Source organism: Coregonus clupeaformis, chromosome 33, assembly GCF_020615455.1.
Source record: "Coregonus clupeaformis isolate EN_2021a chromosome 33, ASM2061545v1, whole genome shotgun sequence".
NCBI classification, from domain to species: domain Eukaryota; kingdom Metazoa; phylum Chordata; class Actinopteri; order Salmoniformes; family Salmonidae; genus Coregonus; species Coregonus clupeaformis.
This window is the reverse complement of record NC_059224.1, coordinates 23,339,581-23,362,578: the sequence shown is the minus strand read 5'-3', so window position 1 is coordinate 23,362,578 and position 22,998 is coordinate 23,339,581. Positions and strand designations below refer to the sequence as shown.

The 22,998-nt window shown below is 46.5% G+C and overlaps 1 protein-coding gene across 1 annotated transcript in view; it reads left to right on the top strand.

The window, feature by feature from the left end:
• The window catches only part of LOC121548815 (tyrosine-protein phosphatase non-receptor type 14-like), a 98,601-nt gene extending 76,256 nt beyond the window's left edge, over positions 1 to 22,345 (top strand). Inside the window, exons 7-19 of the mRNA XM_045210214.1 lie at positions 3,360 to 3,447; positions 3,525 to 3,613; positions 3,867 to 3,954; positions 4,250 to 4,332; positions 7,459 to 7,519; positions 8,376 to 8,454; positions 9,157 to 10,844; positions 12,281 to 12,418; positions 13,283 to 13,501; positions 19,283 to 19,411; positions 19,915 to 20,149; positions 20,431 to 20,594; positions 20,855 to 22,345. Of these exons, the coding sequence (XP_045066149.1) occupies positions 3,360 to 3,447; positions 3,525 to 3,613; positions 3,867 to 3,954; positions 4,250 to 4,332; positions 7,459 to 7,519; positions 8,376 to 8,454; positions 9,157 to 10,844; positions 12,281 to 12,418; positions 13,283 to 13,501; positions 19,283 to 19,411; positions 19,915 to 20,149; positions 20,431 to 20,594; positions 20,855 to 20,983 (3,190 nt within the window). The 3' untranslated portion in view covers positions 20,984 to 22,345. The remainder of the gene's footprint in view (positions 1 to 3,359; positions 3,448 to 3,524; positions 3,614 to 3,866; positions 3,955 to 4,249; positions 4,333 to 7,458; positions 7,520 to 8,375; positions 8,455 to 9,156; positions 10,845 to 12,280; positions 12,419 to 13,282; positions 13,502 to 19,282; positions 19,412 to 19,914; positions 20,150 to 20,430; positions 20,595 to 20,854) is intronic.
• The last annotated feature ends 653 nt before the right edge of the window (positions 22,346 to 22,998 follow it).

Genomic DNA, 22,998 nt, shown 5'->3' with positions numbered 1-22,998 from the left:
TCAAAATACAACTCACTGCTTATTCTAAGTCTTTGTATAGAATACCTGTATGTATGTTAGTGTAATGATTATATGTATTATAAATTGCAATTGTATATCATTAGAATGATATAAGCTGTATCAATGCCTCATGAGGACTTGCTTGGTCCAAGCATGTGACCAGCCCTTAAAATATTCATATTTGGGTCCAATGTTTCAGTGCAATGCAGTGTTTCAGTGCCTTCAGAAAGTATTCATACCCCTTGACTTTTTCCACATTTTGTTGTGTTACAGCCTGAATTTAAAATGTATTACATTGAGATTTTGTGTCACTGGCCTACACACAATAACCCATAATATCAAAGTGGAATTATGTTTTCAGAAATGTTTACAAATTAATTAAAAATGAAAAGCTGAAATGTCTTGAGTCAATAAGTATTCAACCCCTTTGTTATGGCAAGCCTAAATAAGTTCAGGAGTAAAAAAGTTTCTTAACAAGTCACATAATAAGTTGCATGGACTCACTCTATATACAATAATAGTGTTTAACATTATTTTTTAATGACTAGCTCATCTCTGTACCCCACATAAACAATTATCAGTAAGGTCCCTCAGTCGAGCAGTGAATTTCAAACACAGATTCAACCTCATAGACCAGGGAGGTTTTCCAATGCCTTGCAAAGAAGGGCACCTATTGGTAGATGAGTAAAGTTATTAATTACACTTTGGATGGTGTATCGATAGACCCAGTCACTACAAAGATACAGGCGTCCTTCCTTACTCAGTTGCCAGAGAGGAAGGAAACCGCTCAGGGATTTCACCATGGGGCCAATGGTGACTTTAAAACAGTTACTGAGTTTAATGGTTGTGATAGGAGAAAACTGAGGCTGGATCAACAACATTGTAGTTACTCCACAATACTAACCTAAATGACAGAGTGAAAAGGAAGCCTATACAGAATAAAAAATAAGGCAATAAGGTACTAAAGTAAAACGGCCAAAAATTTGGCAAATAAATGTACATCATGTCCTGCATCATGTTATGGGTATGCTTGTCATCGGCAAGGACTACAGAGTTTTTGAGGACAAAAATAAATGGAATAGAGTTAAGCACAGGCAAAATCCTAGAGGAAAACCTGGTTCAGTCTGCTTTCCAACAGACACTGGAAGACAAATTTACCTTTCAGCAGGACAATAACCTAAAACACAAGGCCAAATATACACTGGAGTTGCTTACCAAGACGACACTGAATGTTCCTGATTGGCCTAGTTACAGTTTTGACTTAAATCGTCTTGATAATTTATGACTTGTAAATGGCTGTCTAACAATGATAAACAACCAACTTGACAGAGCTTGAAGAATTTTGAAAATAATAATGTTCAAATATTGTACAATCCTGGTGTGCAAAGCTCTTAAGAGACTTACCCTGAAAGGCTCACAGCTGTAATCACTGCCAAAGATGATTCTAACATGCATTGACTAAGGATTGTAAATACTTCTGTATTTAATTTTCAATGCATTTGCCAACATTTCTAAAAACATGTTTTCACTTTGTCATTATTGGGTATTGTGTGTATATAAAAAATTAAAAGCTATTTAATCCATTTTGAATTCAGGCTGTAACAACAAAATGTTGATTAAGTCAAGGGTATGAATACTTTCTGAAGGCGCTGTAAGTATTCCGATTGTGTGTGTGTGATATATCTATGATATATGTGTGTTTGTGTGTGCATATGATACAGTATTTATGATATGTGTGTGTATGTGTATAAGGGTTGATATGGGGACTAAATAGATCCTAACGTAGCTACTGATATGTCTCACCAAGTCACCTAACGTGTAACTTAGCGCCTAAGAAACCATCTTGAATTGACATGGACTGTCAATGGAGACGCGCGGACACGTTCACACACCTTGTTGAACATGTGAACGTGTCAACGCACGTGTGAAAGCTAGAACTGCCACTGCCTTGTGTTTTTCATCTCCCAGTTATCAGTGGTTAATCGTAGTACAGGGCATTTTTTCATGCTGCAGGCAGGAGCAGGCAGTCAGACAGACAGACAACTTCGAAATTATCTATATTTTTGTCCCATCTTTCTATTTTTTGTCAATATATTCTAGGCTATAAAATCACCCAGCTCCACAGGCATTTCAAGTGATGGATAAAAGGCCTATAACCTATGCACTGTGTTCGTTACTTTAAGTTAGGCTATATGTTGCATGAGATGTTTTGTTCTGTTATAGCGAACATGGTTTTGATATAACATGGAAGGAAAGAATATTGTTTTATTAAACAAGAGCCTTTGTGTTTTTAGCCAGCCCTGTCGTTTATTTCAGATTAACTGTTTTATCGAGAGAGAAAAAACTATTGAATATGTTTTTATTATGTGTTCATCTCAATGACACCAACCTGTTTAAATAAAGGTGAAATACCTGTTTAATTAAAACGAATTAACCTGGTTAAATAAAAATGAAGCTTAAATGAAATTATATGAATGGTCTCTGTGTGCGGCAACATGCGCTTTCATTATTATTGCTTTCAATTATATTATTTCTTGTTTTACTTTAGTGGGCAATTAACAAAATGTTTGTGGGCACAGTTCGTTACACACGCACTGATAACGTTTTACAAGTTTGAATAGGCTAATAAGCAGTTATTCTCATGTTCATTCAACAGTAGTCTAACCTGAAAATTGCAAAGAAAATTGCATTTAGGACTACCTTTACTTTTAAATGAAGTCCATTTGTCTGTCCTTATATCACTGACTGCTTCAATGAAATAATTATGTTTTGTGTTTGATGTATCCGAAAACACAGTGGCAGTCTAGGTAATCTTTTGTCTTTCTCAGCAAAGGTAGGCTATACAATAACTCTAAGAATTTAACCACCATTAGCTCAGCTGACTCTCTTTTCGAAACAATATTACATTTCTCTGATGTGCTCACCAGAGATGTGGTAAACTGTAAACAATTCTAGCTGTTAGGTCGCTAATCTATTTTTTGTTTTCTGTCAGTGCAACCTGTAATTTAGACTGGTTTATATTTTGTTTCATAGAGCTGCCAAAATGATGGTTTTGATTTATGGACACTATTCCTTTGATGCGTTCGATTTATCAAGATAGAATTCCGTTGTGATGCGACTCGTTCAACAAAGCGTTAGTAAGGTGTTCAGTCGACCCCTTCGGTTCATTTATGGCCTTTATCACCCCTTGTGTGTGTGTGTGTGTGTGTGTGTGTGTGTGTGTGTGTGTGTGTGTGTGTGTGTGTGTGTGTGTGTGTGTGCGTGTGTGTGTGTGTGCGTGTGTGTGTGTGTGTGCATGTGTGTGTGTGTGTGTGTATGTATGATATTTATGATGTGTGTGTGTGTGTGTGTGTGTTCAGTCGAATGCAGCTTGCAGAAGCAGAGTTGCTCTATATCAAGGAGGTAGAGAAGCTGGATGGTTTTGGACAGGAGAGCTTTGCTGCTAAGGTATGTCTACACACACATACACACACACACCACCACATTATTTTCCATACTTTAATACAGAAGTATTTGTTTCACAGGACATCTACACCAATGACATCTTCCTTGGTGTGTCCTTCATCGGAGTCTTCGTCAAACACAGGAACGGCAGGTCCATCATGCACCACAGGTGGGTCTTCCTCTCACCTCTGACCCCTCGACACCTTTTGCTATTGGTTAGGTTTGCCTTGCTAAAGGAAATAAGTAACATTAACCTCTACTAAACTGTATGTATATGTGTCCCTGTGTGGGTGTGTTTGTTTGTTTGTGGGTGTGCGTGCGTGCGTGCGTGCATGCCTGTGGATCTGTGCACATGCATGGGTGTGTGTGTGTGTGTGGGGTCTGTCTGTGTGTGTGTGTGTGTGTGCGTGTGTGTGAGACAGATGGAAAGACATTGGTAACATAGCGCACAACAAGTCGGCCATCACAGTAGAGATAACCAGTAAAGACGACACCATCACGTTTCACACGGTGAGTGTCGTGTCTAACAACGGAACACACAAAGGCCTTCGCACGGGAAACTGATAAATATACACACACACACACACTCGGATACGATGTGGGGGGAGGAGGTTTCCCTTTTGGAAAATATTTGCCATTTGTATCACATTATACAATAGAAATCATTTCTAAATGTGCCAGTCATAAACACCCAATGTTGTGTGTAACCCTACAATAAAGAAGCTGAAATGTTGATGTTGTGTGTCATGGTGTGTTGACATCGTGTACATGTGTTGTGTGTCGTGGTGTGTGTGTGTGTCCACAGGATGACATAGAGCTGTCCAAGTACATCGCTCGGCTCTTCACGGCCAGACACAAGTTCTACAAACAGAACAAGATCTGTGCAGAGTGAGTCTTAACATGAACTTCAAAGTTATACTGTCAGGTTTCCACAATGGCGAACGTGCATAAAGACGGTAGAATTCAGATATGACGTCATTGCTTTAGCATTATCCACTGAGTTTTTAAACTATGGTTCGCGCATGGTTCAATGTGTCAATAAATCAGCATAATCTACTTTTTTGTTTTTTCAAATTGCCGGCATCTTGAAGCAAAAATTGGGATCATGTATACTCTGCTAATGACCATGCAAGAAAAGAGTAATGGAGAGCATTGTACAATATGGCGAACTTAGCTAAACTAGGAATTTGTGGTAAGTGCATGGGGGCCACCATCTTTATTAGTGATGGGTCGTTTGCGAACGAACAGCTCTTTTTGAACAGATCTTTCTTGGTGAACGTCGGGAAGTGATTCGCATCGGTGAAAGAGACGTTCGTTTGGCTCCTTGATTTGCATAATGCTACTACTGCTTTTTGATCTTATCTGCAGATAAGTTACAAAATAATTCTCTAAGAGGGTGAATCCTCACTGCAGAAAAAATAATTACTGCTCGTCAATTTGGTCCACGCTGATTTTTTCATTTTTTTTTTGCAGGCCATCTAATAATTTAGCCAGGTCAACATTTATTTGAATGCGCATTTCACGATCTGACATAATGACTACCCGCTTTCTTAACCTCCTCCCAGCTGGCCACCCTCCCCATAAACCCACCTGGATTAAGGGGCAGCACCGGACTAAGAGGCAGCACCAGGCTGAGGGACAGCACCGGACTAAGGGGCAGCACTGGACTAAGGGGCAGCACTGGACTAAGGGGCAGCACCTGACTAAATGGCGGATCCTGGCTGGCTGGCTCTGGCGGATCCTGGCTGGACGGCTCTGGCGGATCCTGGCTGGACGGCTCATGGCTGGCTGACGGATCTGGCTGCTCATGGCTGGCTGACGGATCTGGCTGCTCATGGCTGGCTGACGGATCTGGCTGCTCATGGCTGGCGGAAGGCTCTGGCTGATCCCGTCTGGCGGAAGGCTCTGGCTGCTCCTGGCTGGCGGAAGGCTCTGGCTGATCCGGTCTGACGGAAGGCTCTGGCTGCTCCTGTCTGGCGGAAGGCTCTGGCTGATCCTGTCTGGCGGAAGGCTCTGGCTGATCCTGTCTGGCGGAAGGCTCTGGCTGATCCTGTCTGGCGGAAGGCTCTGGCTGATCCTGTCTGGCGGAGAGCTCTAGCGGCTCCCGGTCTGGCGGACGGCTCTGAAGGCTCATGGCAGACGGGCGGCTTTGCAGGCTCAGTACAGACGGGCAGTTCAGACGGCGTTGGGCAGACGGACAGTTCAGGACGGCGTTGGGCAGACGGGCAGTTCAGGCGCCGTTGGGCAGACGGGCAGTTCAGACGGCGTTGGGCAGACGGACAGTTCAGGCGCCGTTGGGCAGACGGGCAGTTCAGACGGCGTTGGGCAGACGGACAGTTCAGGCCCCGTTGGGCAGACGGCAGACTCTGGCCGTCTGAGGCGCACCGTAGGCCTGGTGCGTGGTGCCGGAACTGGAGGTACCGGGCTGAGGACACGCATCTCAGGGCTAGTGCGGGGAGAAGCAACAGGGCATGCTTGGCCCTGGGGACGCACCGTAGGCCTGATGCGTGGTGCCGGAACTGGAGGTACCGGGCTGAGGACACGCATCTCAGGGCTAGTGCGGGGAGAAGCAACAGGGCATGCTTGGCCCTGGGGACGCACCGTAGGCCTGATGCGTGGTGCCGGAACTGGAGGTACCGGGCTGAGGACACGCATCTCAGGGCTAGTGCGGGAAGCAGCAACAGGGCATGCTTGGCCCTGGGGACGCACATAAGGCCTAGTGCGGAGAGCAGCAACAGGGCATGCTGGACCCTGGGGACGCACATAAGGCCTAGTGCGGAGAGCAGGAACAGGCCGGGCTGGGCTGGCGGCGCGCACCGTATCTCTGGTGCGAGAGGCCGGAACAGGCCGGGCCAGGCTGGCGAAGCGCACCGTATCCCTGGTGCGTGGAGTAGGAACAGGCCGGGCTGGGCTGGCGACGCGCACCGTATCCCTGGTGCGAGGAGTAGGAACAGGCCGGGCTGAGCTGGCGACGCGCACCGTATCCCCTGGTGCGAGTGGCCGGAACAGGCCGGGCCGGGCTGGCGAAGCGCACCCTATCCCTGGTGCGTGGAGCAGGAACAGGCCGGGCTGGGCTGGCGACGCGCACCGCATCCCTGGTGCGAGTGGCCGGAACAGGCCGGGCTGGGCTGGCGGCGCGCACCGCATCCCCCTGGTGCGAGTGGCCGGAACAGGCCGGGCCGGGCTGGCGTAGCACACCGTGGACCTGGTGCTTGGAGTAGGAACAGGCCGGTCCGTACCGGGAACACACACCACTGGCCTCAACCGAGGATCAGGAACGGGCCGGACCGGACTGGCAACACACATCAGTCTTTCACGCCGTGCCACACACACTTCCCTCCCTCTACTCGCCAATGGCTCCCGTACTCCGTTAGCCTTCTCTCCTTTTCTCCCTGTGGCAGCCTCCTGCTGCCCAGCCGCCCAAGCCATGTGCCCCCCCAAAAAATTTTTTTGGGGTTGCCTCCGTCCTTCCGACGATGGCCCTGCCGATGCCGTTGCTCCTCTCGCCGTCGCCTCTCCACCGTCTCGTTCCATGGTCGGCGATCCATACCATCCAGGATCTCCTCCCAAGTCCAGGACCCTTTACCGTCCAACAGTTCTCCCATGTCCAGACCCTTTGCTCCTGGGCCAGCTGCTGGTCTTTTGATAGCCTACCTTTTGGGCTGTACATTGGAGATTAGCAATTTTTTCATGACTCTAGGTCGATTTTTAAGCATTATGAGCGAAGAGCCGTTTGGGAGCCAAATGCTCTTTTATGTGAATGGAGCCAAATGAGCCAGCTCACCGAAAAGACTCGGAATGCCCATCACAAATCTTTATGCACCTCTGCTATTGCTCCTGGAACAATGCTCCATCTCTGTACCATACTGCCTCTAGTGGTCAACAGATATCCCTTCATGTGTAACAAGTAACATCTCCCTCGCCCCCTTTCTCCATCTCTCTCCCTTTCTCTCTTTCTCTCCCTCAATTTGTCTCTCTCTCTCTTTCTCTCTCTCTCTGTCTCTCTCTCCTTAGACCCGCCCACTCCCCTGCACCTATCAGGAGGCGCCCCACCTGGAACCCCCGCCTCTCTCTGGTACTGTCAATCACTCAGTCATGTCTGATTTGGGTGGCTCCTCTTGCATGTTAGATATTAATTAGAAATACAATAGATTTTCAATAGAAGTTCCTTGCTATCTTTGCTTGCCACCGGTCGAGCTCTGAAGAGTAGATTGTGTATTACAGGGTTAGAGTTTTAGTTCAGACTGTAGGATGATTTAAAACCCCTCTATCAGGGCGGCCCTAACCCAGGTGGTGGTGGTGGTGGTGGGTGGTTAGGTTGTTGTTTGAGTGTTGTGTGGCTGTTGTGTGGGCGTTGTTGGGGCGTTGTGTGGGCATTGTTGGGGCGTTGTGTTTCCGATGTGACTGACAATAGAGTCAGTGATTTCCCTCTCTCCCTCCCTGCTGGTGGGACAATGAGAGGCTATATGTGGCACAATGGTGGTACAGTCCAAATCAGACTCTCTGGAGGACCCCAGTCCACTGTGGGAGACCCCTTAGATCACAGGCTTTAATTAACCTCTCTCTCTCTCCATGTCTCTCTCTCTCTCTCTCTCTCTCCCTCTCTCTTCTCTCTCTCTCTCTCTCTCTCTCTCTCTCTCTCTCTCTCTCTCTCTCTCTCTCTCTCTCTCTCATGTCTCTCTCTCTCTCTCTCTCTCTCTCTCTCTCTCTCTCTCTCTCTCTCTCTCTCTCTCTCTCTCTCTCTCTCTCTCTCTCTCATGTCTCTCTCTCTCTCTCTCTCTCTCTCTCTCTCTCTCTCTCTCTCTCTCTCTCTCTCTCTCTCTCTCTCTCTCTCTCTCTCTCTCTCTCTCTCTCTCTCTCTCTCTCTCTCTCTCTCTCTCTCTCTCTCTCTCTCTCTCTCTCTCCCTCTCTCTCTCTCTGTCTCTCTCTAGCCACGGCCCCAGTCCTGTATCCTCCAACCATTGCACTCCCAGTATGCAGAGCATTACCAGGACACACAGAGCTCTCAAGGTACTGGACAAATACACATTTACATGACTTTTACATTTTGGTCATGTAGGTTACAGTTCAACACGGGACTCATGTATGACGCTTATCTCCTTTATACTGTATAACATTCACTTATATCATCATCAGTCACAATCACTGCTCCATCTGGCTTATAACCTGAAGTATTCTTGATATGATTTAACTCATTCAAGTGTTTACTCCTTCCACGCTTTGTTTTAATGAATAAAGCCACTCACAGCTAAATAGATGTATCCATCTACACAGGAAGTCCTTGTATGGTCATAAAGGTCAACCGTTAAATCAAGCTCACTATGTATTTCCCAGCAGTAGTATGAGTCAATGTCTATTTGGGTTTTAACAATCTCTCAGCCAATCGGATCACTTTGTTTGGAGTGCTGAGAAACTGAGTAATGTGGTGGCGTTCACTCTTTCATTCTCTCGTTCACCCACTTACTCTGCCCTCTAATCCAGAGCACTTCAATCATGATCTCTGACACTTTGGAGAAAGGGGGAGAAAACACTGTGTATGTGTTACCCAGTGTGGGTAACTCTGTGTGGGTGTGTGATAATTATTTGAAGGGTGGCATCGATCATTTGAAAGTGTATGAAAACAGTATGTGAATATGTGCGTTTGGATGCTTTCTGTGTGTGTGTGAATCTGTAATGCATTGCTTCTCCTATGTCTTCCCCCTCCCTTTACAGACAGCATATTCCATGACGACCCCTACTACAAGTCTGAGACCAGTCTGGACCGGTGTCCGGTCGAATTCGGCTTCCGCAATGGAACTGTTCCCAACGGCAGCATGTACAGTAGCCCCAGCCTCAGCTCCCTTAACCACTCCCAAACCTTTGTACAACCTTCGCCCATCTCCTCTAACCTCAGTATCCCTGGCAGCGAGCTGATGCGCCCTGACTACATCCCTAGTCATCGCCATAGTGCCATCATCGCCCCTTCCTATAGGCCCACGCCAGAGTACGAAGCTGTGATGCGCCAGAAGTGCCACATGCTCCCCGCCCACCATGACCTTCACAGCCAATCACTGAGGAGTCTCAATATTAGTAATGCCTACGCATATCGTCAGCCAGAGGCGTTGGTTTATAGCCAGCCAGAGATGAGAGAGAGGAGCCCCTATCCAGGACCAAACCCTTACGCCCCACAGGTCAGCTACAGTAAGCCAGTGAACCCTGCTCCTCACCTGGGCCCCGGAGCCAGTCAGGGCCCCTGTCAGTCTGCATGTGGAGGAGGAGGAGGGGGTGGGAGCTCCATCTCTCACACGGTCAGCACGCCTGAACTAGCCAACACCAAACAGGGGGCTACTACAGGGAGCTACGGCGCTACGGCTAACATGCTGAGGAACCACATGTCGCGGCCGCCCCCTCCCTACCCGTCCTTCCGACCCGCCACAAGTACCCCGGACCTGGCCAGCCACCGGCACCGCTGCATGGGCGGCAGCAGCCCTGAGCTGGTCACCCGCATGGTGCAGCTGTCTGTGAAGACCTTCCAGCCGGACAGCTGTGCCGTGGTGCACCAGTCTCTGCAGGAGGTTAGCGAACCGCTAACGGCGGCTAAGCACCGATCAGCCCTGGGGAAGAGACACAGCATGGAAGTGACCAGCAGCATGAGGGGGGGAGGAGGGGGAGGTATGGAGGGCATGGTGGTTCTGAAGGGGATGGCTGCCCCACTAAACAGGAGGAATACTCTCAGAGAGCATGTGATGCCACCCCAACCTCAGACCCAGCCTCAACTACAACCACCCCAACCCCAATCTCCACACCAGCCCAAAGAGCTGCCCGTGCAGAGAGCCCCAGAGGCCCCCATCCCGTCCTCCACGGCGCAGGGGGTGGGCGCAGCCTACCAGCACCAGAAGACACTCTCCAACGCTACCATGCTGATCCACAGCAGTGAGAGCGAGGAAGAGGAGGAGGAGGAAGAGGAGAGGCCTGAGCTGGACGTTCAGATCCCAGGTCTGAATGAGGACATTAATGCCCAGCTCCAGGCCGCCCTTGCCAAGCTCCCCAACAAGCCCCCTCCGGAGTACCCCGGCCCCCATAGACCAGCCACCAGCGCCCCCCTCCGCTCCCGCGATCACAGCCACCCTCACCACCACAACCAGGGACACCAGACCCAGGGAACCAAGGACCCAAGCCAAGCCCAGGCCCGGGTGCTGAAAGCTGGGCAGAGTCAAGGCGGTGTAGGGGGTGGTGGTGGTGGTACCCTGACCCGTGGGGATCAGGCTGGGATGAATGGGGCAGTTCTGGGGCCGTCAATCTCTGAACCAGACCTGACCAGTGTGAAGGAGAGGGTCCGGAAGGAGCCAGTCAAAGAGAGGCCAGTGTCTGAGATGTTCTCTCTTGAGGATAGCATAGTGGAGAGAGAGATTGCACAGAGGGTAAGATACACATTACTCCAATCTATTCTATTAAATCTATTATATTCTAGATTCTATTCTGGTGTGTAGAAAACAAAAATATACTGTATGTCTGTAATGTGGGGAAAATGTATTCTGGTTGAATCCATTGTTATAACATGGCTTTAGAAATTGTTACAACAACCGTCACATATCCACTTCATCAATTCACTTCATTAAGTCCTCCTCAATAGTCCAAGGCTTTGAGGAAGTAAACAGTGTAATGCTGTATGTGGCCAATAGAGAGAGGTGCTCAGACCTGTACAGTACAGCAGGTGAGTGAACCGTGCCTAAAAGAAAGATGTGTTTAAGATATGTCTAAAACATCACCCTTGCTGTAAACAAACAAACAGTTTGGACTTTGTCTAAAGTGTACTTTCCCAGTAAGTGATTAACACAGTAATCTGGAGTTCAGCACCTGAGGGTAACATTAGGTTCCAGTCCTTACAGCTTATCACCATTAATCCATTAGATTATGCTTTGGGGTGGGGGGTTGTTGTGTTGCACTGTTGTTAGCTGTTAAGACAATAACATTTGACACAGTACTAATGTCCAGGTCTGTAGTTAAAACATGTAATTGGCCTCATGCTGTGCTGTGCTGTGCGTGCGCGTGCATGCGTGTTTGTTTGCATGTTGAAAGTCCCCATTCTTTCCACTCAACTTTAAAGCCTCCCTGTCCAGCCACCCTTTACTTTCCATATGGCTATATGCCCCTATATGTTTTCTCCATTATACCTATCCCCCTCTCATCCATAAGCCTATAGCGCCCATACGTCTACCCACCCCCATTCTCCCCCACCTGCTCCCCTATAGATTTTGGCCAGACCCTAAGGGTTCCCCCCTGACCCCCAAGCTGTTGTTTGGGCTGATCCAGGAGGGCTGAAGGGGGGAGAGGTGGAGGGGAGATTAGGAGAAGTAATCCTGGAGGGAGGGACCAGGCAATGTGGGCCAGGGTTTGGTGTCTCAGAGAGAAGAAGGAAAAGAAAGAAAGGAAAAACGAGAGAGAGAGAGAGAGAGAGATAGAGAGAGAGAGAGAGGGAAAGAGAGAGGGGGAGGATAGTACGAGAGGAGGGAGTGAAGAGAAGAAAGAAAGAGAGACAGAGAGAGAAGAGAAGCAACAGGTCTAGTCTGTAACGAGCTCAAACAATGTGGTCAGATAGATCAGGGGAGTGAGTCTTCTGTAGGACAATGTGGTCAGATAGATCAGGGGAGTGAGTCTTCTGTAGGATCCATAGACAGACAGTCTACAGCTAGCAGAGCATCAGGTCTACTCCTTCGCCAAGGGCACCCAGGACAGATCAGCAAAGTTGAGCAACAAACAGATCTAATCTACACACTCACCAGGGCGGGTACAGTTCAGTCTTTGCATCGCTACAGTAACCGTAACCATGACAGCGGGCTTGTCCTCTTTCCTGAAGACGCTGGAGAGACAGAAGATGTCGGTGGACTCCATGAAGAGACCTCTGATGATGGCGGCCCTCAACGGGCTCTATGTAGCCAGGGTGCCTGTACCAGAGAACCCCCGGGAGGATGGGTCCAAGGCTGCTGATGAACGGGTAAGACAACACCAACAGGGGAGAGGGGGGCGACACAGTGTCAGAAAGTACCTGAGATTCCGGGGGTCTGGTTTTCTACTTACTTACTATATTTTCTACTTACTATACTCACCCCATAGTTCTATTTTTTGTATTTTATTAGGATCCCCATTAGCTGTTGCGAAAGCAGCAGCTACTGTTCCTTGGGTAAACCTTCACCTGTGCACATTATCAACCACCATGGCTAGTGTTATTAACTAACATATTGTTGTCCTTTAGCATTGTTTAGCTGTGTAGTTTAGGCTACAGTAGAGCAGTATTTCATGGCTAACACAGCTAGCAGTGGTTGTCGGTCTGCTGCACCAGACCAGACAGTTGAGCTGGGAGGTGTGAAACACAGCCTTTGTCCCAGGCGTTGCTAGGCTAGCGGGGACTAGCAGAGCGCTAAGTGGGCTGTGGAACGTGTGGCATGACCGTGCTTATCGCCTCTGGGCCCGCTGCTATGTCAGGAATGTGACCCAGGGGGGAGAGAGAGAGAGAGAGACAGACAGACTCCCCCCAGCCCCTGACTGCATACCCTCTCACTCACAGCCCAGCCACAATAAGCCCCAGCCCAACAACACATTCCACTGACTCCGCCACACATAGAAGACTGTGGGGATGGAGAATAGGAATTCATAGTGTAGGTAGGGTCATATGGGTTGGAATGTTTTAGGATGGATTATCAAAAAGTTGCATTATAGACATTTTGGAATTGAGTGAGAGTCCTATCACTGGCGTGTCACTCTGGAATTCAACTAAACTCTTTACATGTCCTTTCATCCCTCTCATTTATTCCCTCTCTTCTATCTCTCTCCATCCTGCCCTCACCCTCACTCTCTCCAGTGTAAGACCCTAGAGTTTAAGTTGGAGGAGGAGAGGGTCTTCACGGAGTACGAGCAGATTCCGAAGAAGAGGGCCGACTGCGTGGTCACCACGGCAACGCTGGCCGACAACGGCGAGCGGAACCGGTTCCGTGACGTGGTTCCGTACGAGGAGAACCGGGTGGAGCTGGTTCCCAACAAGGAGAACAACACAGGCTACATCAATGCTTCACACATCAAGGTGGGGTCAGGACACAGAGTCTACTCAAGTAGACTGATCAGAGTTAACTTAAGTATATCCCTTTGCTCTAACTAACTCAAGTATTGTTTAGTATGCTGCTGTAACCAAGTGTAAGTGTGGAAAAACCTTTTCACCTATCCAGTCCTTTTAGATTAGTGGTCACCTTTGAGGAAGGAAGGAAGGAGGGAGGGAGGGAGGGAAGGAAGGAATCAAGGAAGGAAGTAAATTGGTCCTAAAGACTATTTATACATATTCTCTACATCTACAAATTATAGACTCAATGGAATTCCCTGGGAATGTGGTCCAAACCCCAAACCCTCTTAAATGAGCTTGAGCTGTTCTCTCACTTTGTGCCCATGCTCTTAGCTCCTCAGTGTGTGTGAATGGAATGCTAACTCAGTGCTGAATCATGGCCTAATAACATGTAAACCTCTTATTTCAGTCATCTGAGGTAGTTGAGGACAAAAGCCCCTGTTTGTTCCTGAACACTGTGTTTATGGTCACGAGGTGGCCTGATCACTCAGCTGGTTGCATTGGGTTGGGATTTTATTTTTAGTCATTTAGCAGATGCTCTTATCCAGAGCGTCTTACATGAGCAATTAGGGTTAAGTTCCTTGCTCAAGGGCACATCGACAGATTTTTCACCTAGTCGACTCAGGGATTAGAACCAGCGACCTTTCGGTTACTGGCACAACGCTCTTGACCACTAAGCTACCTGTGTTGCATTCATGGCCATTACGTAATGGCACTCCATTTCCAGCCCCTAGTTAATATGGGCTTCCTGAGGTGTTGAGGGTGAAAGTGTATTGAGGAATATACACTACATTTATTTTATTTATTTATTTCACCTTTATTTAACCAGGTAAACCAGTTGAGAACAAGTTAATGACCAAATGTATGTGGACATCTCATTCCAAAATCATGGGCATTAATACAGTCGTATTAAAAAGTTTGGGCACCCCTGACAATATCCATGATTTCCATTTTAAAATAATTGGGTGTTTGGATCAGCAATTTCATTTTGATCTATCAAATAACTGATGGATACAGTAATATTTCAGTAGTGAAATGAGGTTTATTGGATTAACAGAAAATGTGCAATATGCATCAAAAACGAAATTAGACAGGTGCATAAATTTGGGCACCCCAACAGAAAAATCACATAAATATTTAGTAGAGCCTCCTTTTGCTAAAATAACAGCCTCTAGACGCTTCCTATAGCCTTTAATGAGTGTCTGGATTCTGGATGAAGGTATTTTGGACCATTCCTCCTTACAAAACATCTCCAGTTCAGTTAGGTTTGATGGTTGCCGAGCATGGACAGCCCGCTTCAAATCATCCCACAGATTCTCAATGATATTCAGGTCTGGGGACTGGGATGGCCATTCCAGAACATTGTACTTGTTCCTCTGCATAAATGCCCGGGTAGATTTTGAGCAGTGTTTTGGGTCGTTGTCTTGTTGAAATATCCAGCCCCGGCGTAACTTCAACTTTGTGACTGATTCTTCAACATTATTCCCAAGAATCTGCTGATATTGAGTGGAATCCATGCGACCCTCAACTTAAACAAGATTCCCAGAACCGGCACTGGCCACACAGCCCCACAACATGATGGAACCCCCACCAAATTTTACTGTGGGTAGCAAGTGTTTTTCTTGGAACGCTGTGTTCTTTTGCCGCCATGCATAACGCCCCTTGGGCGCCATTTGTCGTATCGCGTCGAATGCTGGTGCTCATTGCTGTCAAACAAAGGAGTCCGCTCATACTGAACCTGGATCATAAGTTTTATTTATATCACAAGCTTTCAGCATGAGTTACAGACTTGCAGGGTCTGGAGAGCAGTGTCCTCGAATTCTAATGGCTGCTCTGACTTCTACTTCGTCCTGCATATACTTATAAACAATGCAAACAGATGGGTTGCTCCCTCTTCTGGCCAATCACCAGTCTCCCCTGGGGCGTCACCCCACAACTGGCTACTTTTGACCTAACATAAACAACATTCCATTTCTTCATGAAAAACATTTAACAAAGGCATAATCCTAATACACTACATTTATGACCAAATAACTCAATCTTTGTTTCATCAGTCCACAGCACCTTATTCCAAAATGAAGCTGGCTTGTCCAAATGTGCGTTTGCATACCTCAAGCGACTCTGTTTGTGGCGTGTGTGCAGAAAAGGCTTCTTCAGCATCACTCTCCCGTACAGCTCCTCCTTGTGCAAAGTGCGCTGAATTGTTGAACGATGCACAGTGACACCATCTGCAGCAAGATGATGTTGTAGGTCTTTGGAAGTGGTCTGTGGGCTGTTTTTGACCGTTCTCACCATCCTTCGCCTTTGCCTCTCCGATATTTTACTTGGCCTGCCACTTCTGGCCTTAACAAGAACTGTGCCTGTGGTCTTCCATTTCCTCACTATGTTCCTCACAGTGGACACTGACAGCTTACATCTCTGCGATAGCTTTTTGTAGCCTTCCCCTAAGCCATAATGTTGAACAATCTTTGTTTTCAGGTCATTTGAGAGTTGTTTTGAGGCCCCCACGTTGCCACTCTTCAGAGGAGAATCAAAGAGAACAACAACTTGCAATTGGCCAACTTAAATACCTTTTATCATGATTGGATGCACTTGTCTATGAAGTTCAAGGCTTAATGAGTTTACCAAACAATGGTGTGTTCCAATTAATCAGTGCTAAGTAGTTACAGGTATTCAAATCAACAGAATGACAAGGGTGCCCAAATTTTTGCATAGCCTATTTTTCACATCTGATTTAATTTCATACAACTTAATATTGCTACACAAAAAATATTTGTCTGGACAATACCCCAGTACTCAGCTTTTATTAGAAAATGAATGGCATGCCACTGTGATCATTTTCTGTGACGACAGAGTAAATGATTATGCAGCCTCAGAGGGGTACCCAAACTTTTTCATACGACTGTATGGAGTTAGTCCCCCCTTTGCTGCTATAACAGCCTCCACTCTTCTGGGATGGCTTTCCAGTAGATGTTGGAACATTGCTGCGGGGACTTCCATTCAGCCACAAGAGCTGTGAGGTCAGGCACTGATGTTGTGCGATTGGGCCTGGTCAGTCGGCGTTCCAATTCATCCCAAAGGTGTTCGATGGGGTTGAGGTCAGGGCTCTGTGCAGGCCAGTCAAGTCCTTCCACACCGATCTCGACAAACCATTTCTGTATGGACCTCGCTTTGTGCACGGGGCATTGTCATGCTGAAACAGGAAATGGCCTTCCCCAAACTGTTGCCACAAAGTTTGAAGCACAGAATCGTCTATAATGTCATTGTATGCTGTAGCGTTAAGATTTCCCTGCACTGGAACTAAGGGGCCAAGCCCGAAGCATGAAAAACAGCCCAAGACCATTATTCCTCCTCCACCAAACTTTACAGTTGGCACTATGCATTGGGGCAGGTAGCGTTCTCCTGGCATCCGCCAAATCCAGATTAGTTCGTCAGACTGCCAGATGGTGAAGCGTGATTCATCACTCCAGAGAACGCGTTTCCACTGCTCCAGAGTCCAATGGCGGCGACCTTTACACCATTCTAGCCGACGCTTGGTTTTGCGCATGGTGATCTTAGAGTTGTATGCGGCTGCTCGGCCATGGAAACCTATTTCATGAAGCTCCCGACGAACAGTTATTGTGCTGACATTGCTTTCAGAGGCAGTTTGGAACTCGGTAGCGAGTGTTGCAACCGAGGACAGAGCTCACAGAACTCGCCGGTCCCGTTCTGTGAGCTTGTGTGGCCTACCACTTTGCGGCTGAGCCGTTGTTGCTCCTAGACGTTTCCACTTCACAATAACAGCACTTACAGTTGACCGGGGCAGCTCTAGCAAGGCAGAAATTTTATGAACTGACTTGTTGGAAAGGTGGCATCCTATCCACTAATTGGAAGGGGTGTCAACATACTTTTGTATATACAGTGCATTCGGAAAGTATCCACATTTTGTTACGTTTCAGCCTTATTCTAAAATGGATTAAATTGTTTTTCCCCTCATAAATCTACACACAATACCCCATAATGACAAAGAAAAAACAGGTTTTTAGATTTTTTTTGCAAACGCATAAAATAAAAGAACACGGAAATATCACATTTACATAAGTATTCAGACCCTTTACTCAGTACTTTGTTGAAGCACCTTTGGCAGCGATTACAGCCTCAAGTCTACTTGGGTATGACACTACAAGCTTGGCACACCTGTATTTGGGGAGTTTCTCCAATTCTTCTCTGCAGATCCTCTCAAGCTCTGTCAGGTTGGATGGGGAGCATCGCTGCACAGCTATTTTCAGGTCTCCAGAGATGTTCAATTGGGTTTAAGTCCAGGCTCTGGCTGGGTCACTCAAGGACATTCAGAGACTTGTCCCGAAGCCACTCCTGCGTTGTCTTGGCTGTGTGCTTAGGGTCGTTGTCCTGTTGGAAGGTGAACCTTCGCCCCAGTCTGAGGTCCTGAGCGCTCTGGAGCAAGTTTTCATCAAGGATCTCGCTGTACTTTGCTCCGTTCATCATTCCCTCGATCCTGACTAGTCTCCCATTCCCTGCCGCTGAAAAACATCTCCACAGCATGATGCTGCCACCACGATGCTTCACCAGGTTGGCAGACGTGACGCTTGGCATTCAGGCCAAAGAGTTCAACCTTGGTTTCATCAGACTAGTGAATCTTGTTTCTCATTGTCTGAGAGTCCTTTAGGTGCCTTCTGGCAAACTCCAAGCGGGCTGTCATGTGCCTTTTACTGAGGAGTGGCTTTCGTCTGGCCACTCTACCACAAAGGCCTGATTGGCGGAGTGCTGCAGAGATGGTTCTCCCATCTCCACAGAGGAACTCTGGAGCTCTGTCAGAGTGACCATCGGGTTCTTGGTCACCTCCCTGACCAAGGCCCTTCTCCCCCGATTGCTCAGTTTGGCCGGGAAGCCAGCTCTAGGAAGAGTCTTGGTGGTTCCAAACTTCTTCCATTTAGGAATGATGGAGGCCACTGTGTTCTTGGGGACATTACATGCTGCAGACATTTTTTGGCACCCTTCTCCAGATCTGTGCCTCCACACAATCCTGTCTCGGATCTCTACAGACAATTCCTTCGACCCCGTGGCTTGGTTTTTGCTCTGACGTGCACTGTCAACTGTGGGACCTTATATAGACAGGTGTGTGCCTTTCGAAATCATGTCCAATCAATTGAATTTACCACAAGTGGACTCCAATGAAGTTGTAGAAACAGCTCAAGAATGATCAATGGAAACAGGATGCACCTGTGCTCAATTTCGAGTCTCATAGCAAAGGATCTGAATACTTATATAAATAAGGTTTTTCTGTTTTTTATTTGTAATACATTTGCACAATTTTCTATAAAACCGTTTTTGCTTTGTTGTTATGGAGTATTGTGTGTGAATTGATGAGGAACATTTTTTATTTAATCAATTTTAGAATAAGGCTGTAAGTAACAAAATGTGGAAAAAGTCAAGGGGTCTGAATACCACCAAGCCCTATATGAACCATGGCAACATTGCCCTCCTGTGGTAGACCAGTATATTGTACAGCTCTCTTTATGCTCAATACACTTTCTGAAAAATGAATGTGAAAGGTATAGTCTGAACTGGTTTGGTTTTTTGTTGTCTGTTTATGTGCATGTGTGTGTTTTTCTTTCAGAAGATGCATGTGTGAGGGTATCCCTGTGTGTGTTTAATGGATTCTAACCTGTGTGTGTGTGTGTGTGTGTGTGTGTGTGTGTGTGTGTGTGTGTGTGTGTGTGTGTGTGTGTGTGTGTGTGTCCTATGCAGGTGATGATCAGTGGGGAGGAATGGCACTATATCGCCACCCATGGACCACTGGCCAACACCTGTGCAGACTTCTGGCAGATGGTCTGGGAGCAGGGAGTCAACGTCATCGCCATGGTTACTGCCGAGGAGGTACACTACACACATACACACACACACACACACACACACACACACACTGGTTAAAACCCATTAAACACACACAGTATAAAGAGAAACATCAGTGGATTGAAGGCCTTGCCAGGTTTCAGAACAGTGAATTATTGAATGTGAGTGATATATTATTAATATGCAGTGAGAACACAGTCAAAACAGAACACAGTGGTGTGTGAATAATGAAGGAGCAGAGCTTGGCTGATGTTTTATTCCATACACACTCTGTGACCAGTGTCCTCAGCCCCTCAGAAGTCGTTTTACATTGTTCTCTATGTTTCAAAAGGGAGCGATATGGCACCAATATGTCATAGTAGAATTGTGTGTCAGTGTGTTTGTGCCTGCATGCATGTGTATCTGTGTTCCTGCACCTGTGACCATGTGCGTTTTTCCTTGTCGGTATGCATATGTTTGTATATCCACCCCACATGTACATTAACCTTACATTCAACCTCTGTCTGCCTCCCTCTCCTCTCTCTCAGGAGGGTGGTAGGTCTAAGAGCCACCGCTACTGGCCCAAGCTGGGCTCCAAGCACAACTCAGCCACCCACGGCAAATTCAAGGTGACCACCAAGTTCCGTACGGACTCAGGCTGCTACGCCACCACAGGGTTAAAGGTCAAACACCTGCTGTCGGGCCAGGAGCGCACTGTGTGGCATCTGCAGTACACAGACTGGCCAGACCACGGCTGCCCCGAATACGTCCAGGGATTCCTCTGTAAGTCACACCTAAAGGACTTTAAATTACTTTAAGAGTCTGTAGATTCTCTTCATTGACTTTGTTTAGTTTATTCCACAAAGAGAATGGAGTAAAAGGGAGCCCTGTGTAGTGGCCAAATGCAACACTGCAACTTAGATGTGAAAACGGAATATTGATTAATATGCATTGTCCCTGACAACTAAATGAGAGAGAAGTATGAATTAATAGGACTGTTCTGGCCTGAAATATGATTGATACAGGACTACACTAAACCCCTCCCTCCCCCTTCTCCCTCCCAGCTTACCTGGAGGAGATCCAGTCAGTGAGGAGACACACTAACAGCATGCTGGACACCTCCAAGAGCCTCAACCCCCCTGTGGTGGTCCACTGTAGCGCTGGGGTGGGCCGCACCGGGGTCGTCATCCTCACCGAACTAATGATCAGCTGCCTGGAGCACAACGAGGTGAGATTAATGCTGTCACTGTTACTCTCCAAAATGTTACACTGTTACAACAGCATGTATTGTATATCATCACCTCCAGATAGTTTGGGATATTTGTGTATGGACGCCTCCCATATGGCCTCAAGTATGGTCCTGATTTATAATGTAATTGTACTGTACTTAACTTGACTGTGATTTTTTTTCTCTTCTCTCTCTCTCTCTCTCTCTCTCTCTCTCTCTCTCTCTCTCTCTCTCTCTCTCTCTCTCTCTCTCTCTCTCAGAGGGTGGAGGTCCCTATGATGTTGAGTCACCTGAGGCAGCAGAGGATGCTCATGGTCCAGACCATTTCCCAGTACAAGTTTGTTTACCAGGTCCTCATCCAGTTCCTCAAAAACTCCCGTCTCATCTAAACCCTCACCTCTGACCCCTGACCCTTGACCTGCTCCCACATGACCTGACACAAGGGCAATGGAATACTGGTGCCGCAAATTACCCCCCTCCTCACACTGGATAAGTGTGAGTAGCATGGTGATAGCCTCACTCAGCCCTCTGGTATGGTAGGAGGAGTTTCTGCCTTTCTATCTAGCCCTATCAAGGACAGGGGAAAGTAGGTATGTTTTCAGATTTGAACACAGCCAGCGATGACTAATATCTCCTAACAGTTATTATACAGTGTATATTTCAGACCTCCACATTTAATCTGAAAAGTGTTCAGTCAGTCTGTCTTCTTTATCTTGGCTTTTCCTTTGTATTAGTGATAGCCTCTCCTATGTCTGGTCAGTGGAGAAACCTGAGAGAGATACAGACCAGACTAGCATTCTAGATGTTAGCGTTTAAAGTCACATGCTAAAGGATGAGTGTTGGTCGTTCCTTACCTGGGTTTAAACCAGGTAAACCCAGGAGACAATTATCTCAGCATTTTCACATGTATTCCTTTAAAACAAATCCTAATTGAATAACTTTTTTGAATATGGTTTCCCATTTGATAGTAATGACATTTCAAATGTAAGGCTAATGCACCCTTTGTTAATCAAAGTGAACCGAAATGTATAAAAAGGTTAATGACATTGCATTGTTTTTCATTGAATATAATGCAGAGCACTGTATTATTAAAATGAAAAACTGTCATTTATTCCACTAAATTAGATGATAAAGTTCCATACATTTCTCCATTTAAAAAAAGCAAACATTACATAAATGTTTTTTTCAGGTGTCACTTTAAAAAAACAGGAGATGGCACTGTTGGCTGTTATTTCAAGTTATGTAGAATCATATGTTTTTCTAAGCTGTCATAAACCGTTCTAAATCTATGGGAAGGCAGACAATTGTAAGATACAGTGAAGACTTGTCTCAACATTTCAATATTTAATATTGTTGTATTTGTTTTTTTTTTACTTTTATTTATTTCTCCTAACACCATCCTCATCTTTTTCCTGAATGTGGATCATTGGAGTGCATGTTGACAGTCTGATCGTCTTTGCAACTAAATTAGTTATGTGAACGTTTGAGGAGAATATGTCTAAAATTGTTGTCTTATGCTAGTAGTACAGTTATTGCCCTTCAAGTATTCCACTCTCCACTCACCTACTTCCAGATATTTCAAATTCCTAATTGTCTTGACTGGTAGTACATCCTCAAGGTACATCTATTGTTCTTTTTCATCCTCAGCCATTACAGTATGTTCATATACAGAGGCATGTAAAAGACATACAGTGAGGGAAAAAAGTATTTGATCCCCTGCTGATTTTGTACGTTTGCCCACTGACAAAGACATGATCAGTCTATAATTTTAATGGTAGGTTTATTTGAACAGTGAGAGACAGAATAACAACAACAAAATCCAGAAAAACGCATGTCAAAAATGTTATAAATTGATTTGCATTTTAATGAAGGAAATAAGTATTTGACCCCTCTGCAAAACATGACTTAGTACTTGGTGGCAAAACCCTTGTTGGCAATCACAGTGTTCAGACATTTCTTGTAGTTGGCCACCAGGTTTGCACACATCTCAGGAGGGATTTTGTCCCACTCCTCTTTGCAGATCTTCTCCAAGTCATTAAGGTTTCGAGGCTGACGTTTGGCAACTCGAACCATCAGCTCCCTCCACAGATTTTCTATGGGATTAAGGTCTGGAGACTGGCTAGGCCACTCCAGGACCTTAATGTGCTTTTTCTTGAGCCACTCCTTTGTTGCCTTGGCCGTGTGTTTGGGGTCATTGTCATGCTGGAATACCCATCCACGACCCATTTTCAATGCCCTGGCTGAGGGAAGGAGGTTCTCACCCAAGATTTGACGATACATGGCCCCGTCCATCGTCCCTTTGATGCGGTGAAGTTCTCCTGTCCCCTTAGCAGAAAAACACCCCCAAAGCATAATGTTTCCACCTCCATGTTTGACGGTGGGGATGGTGTTCTTGGGGTCATAG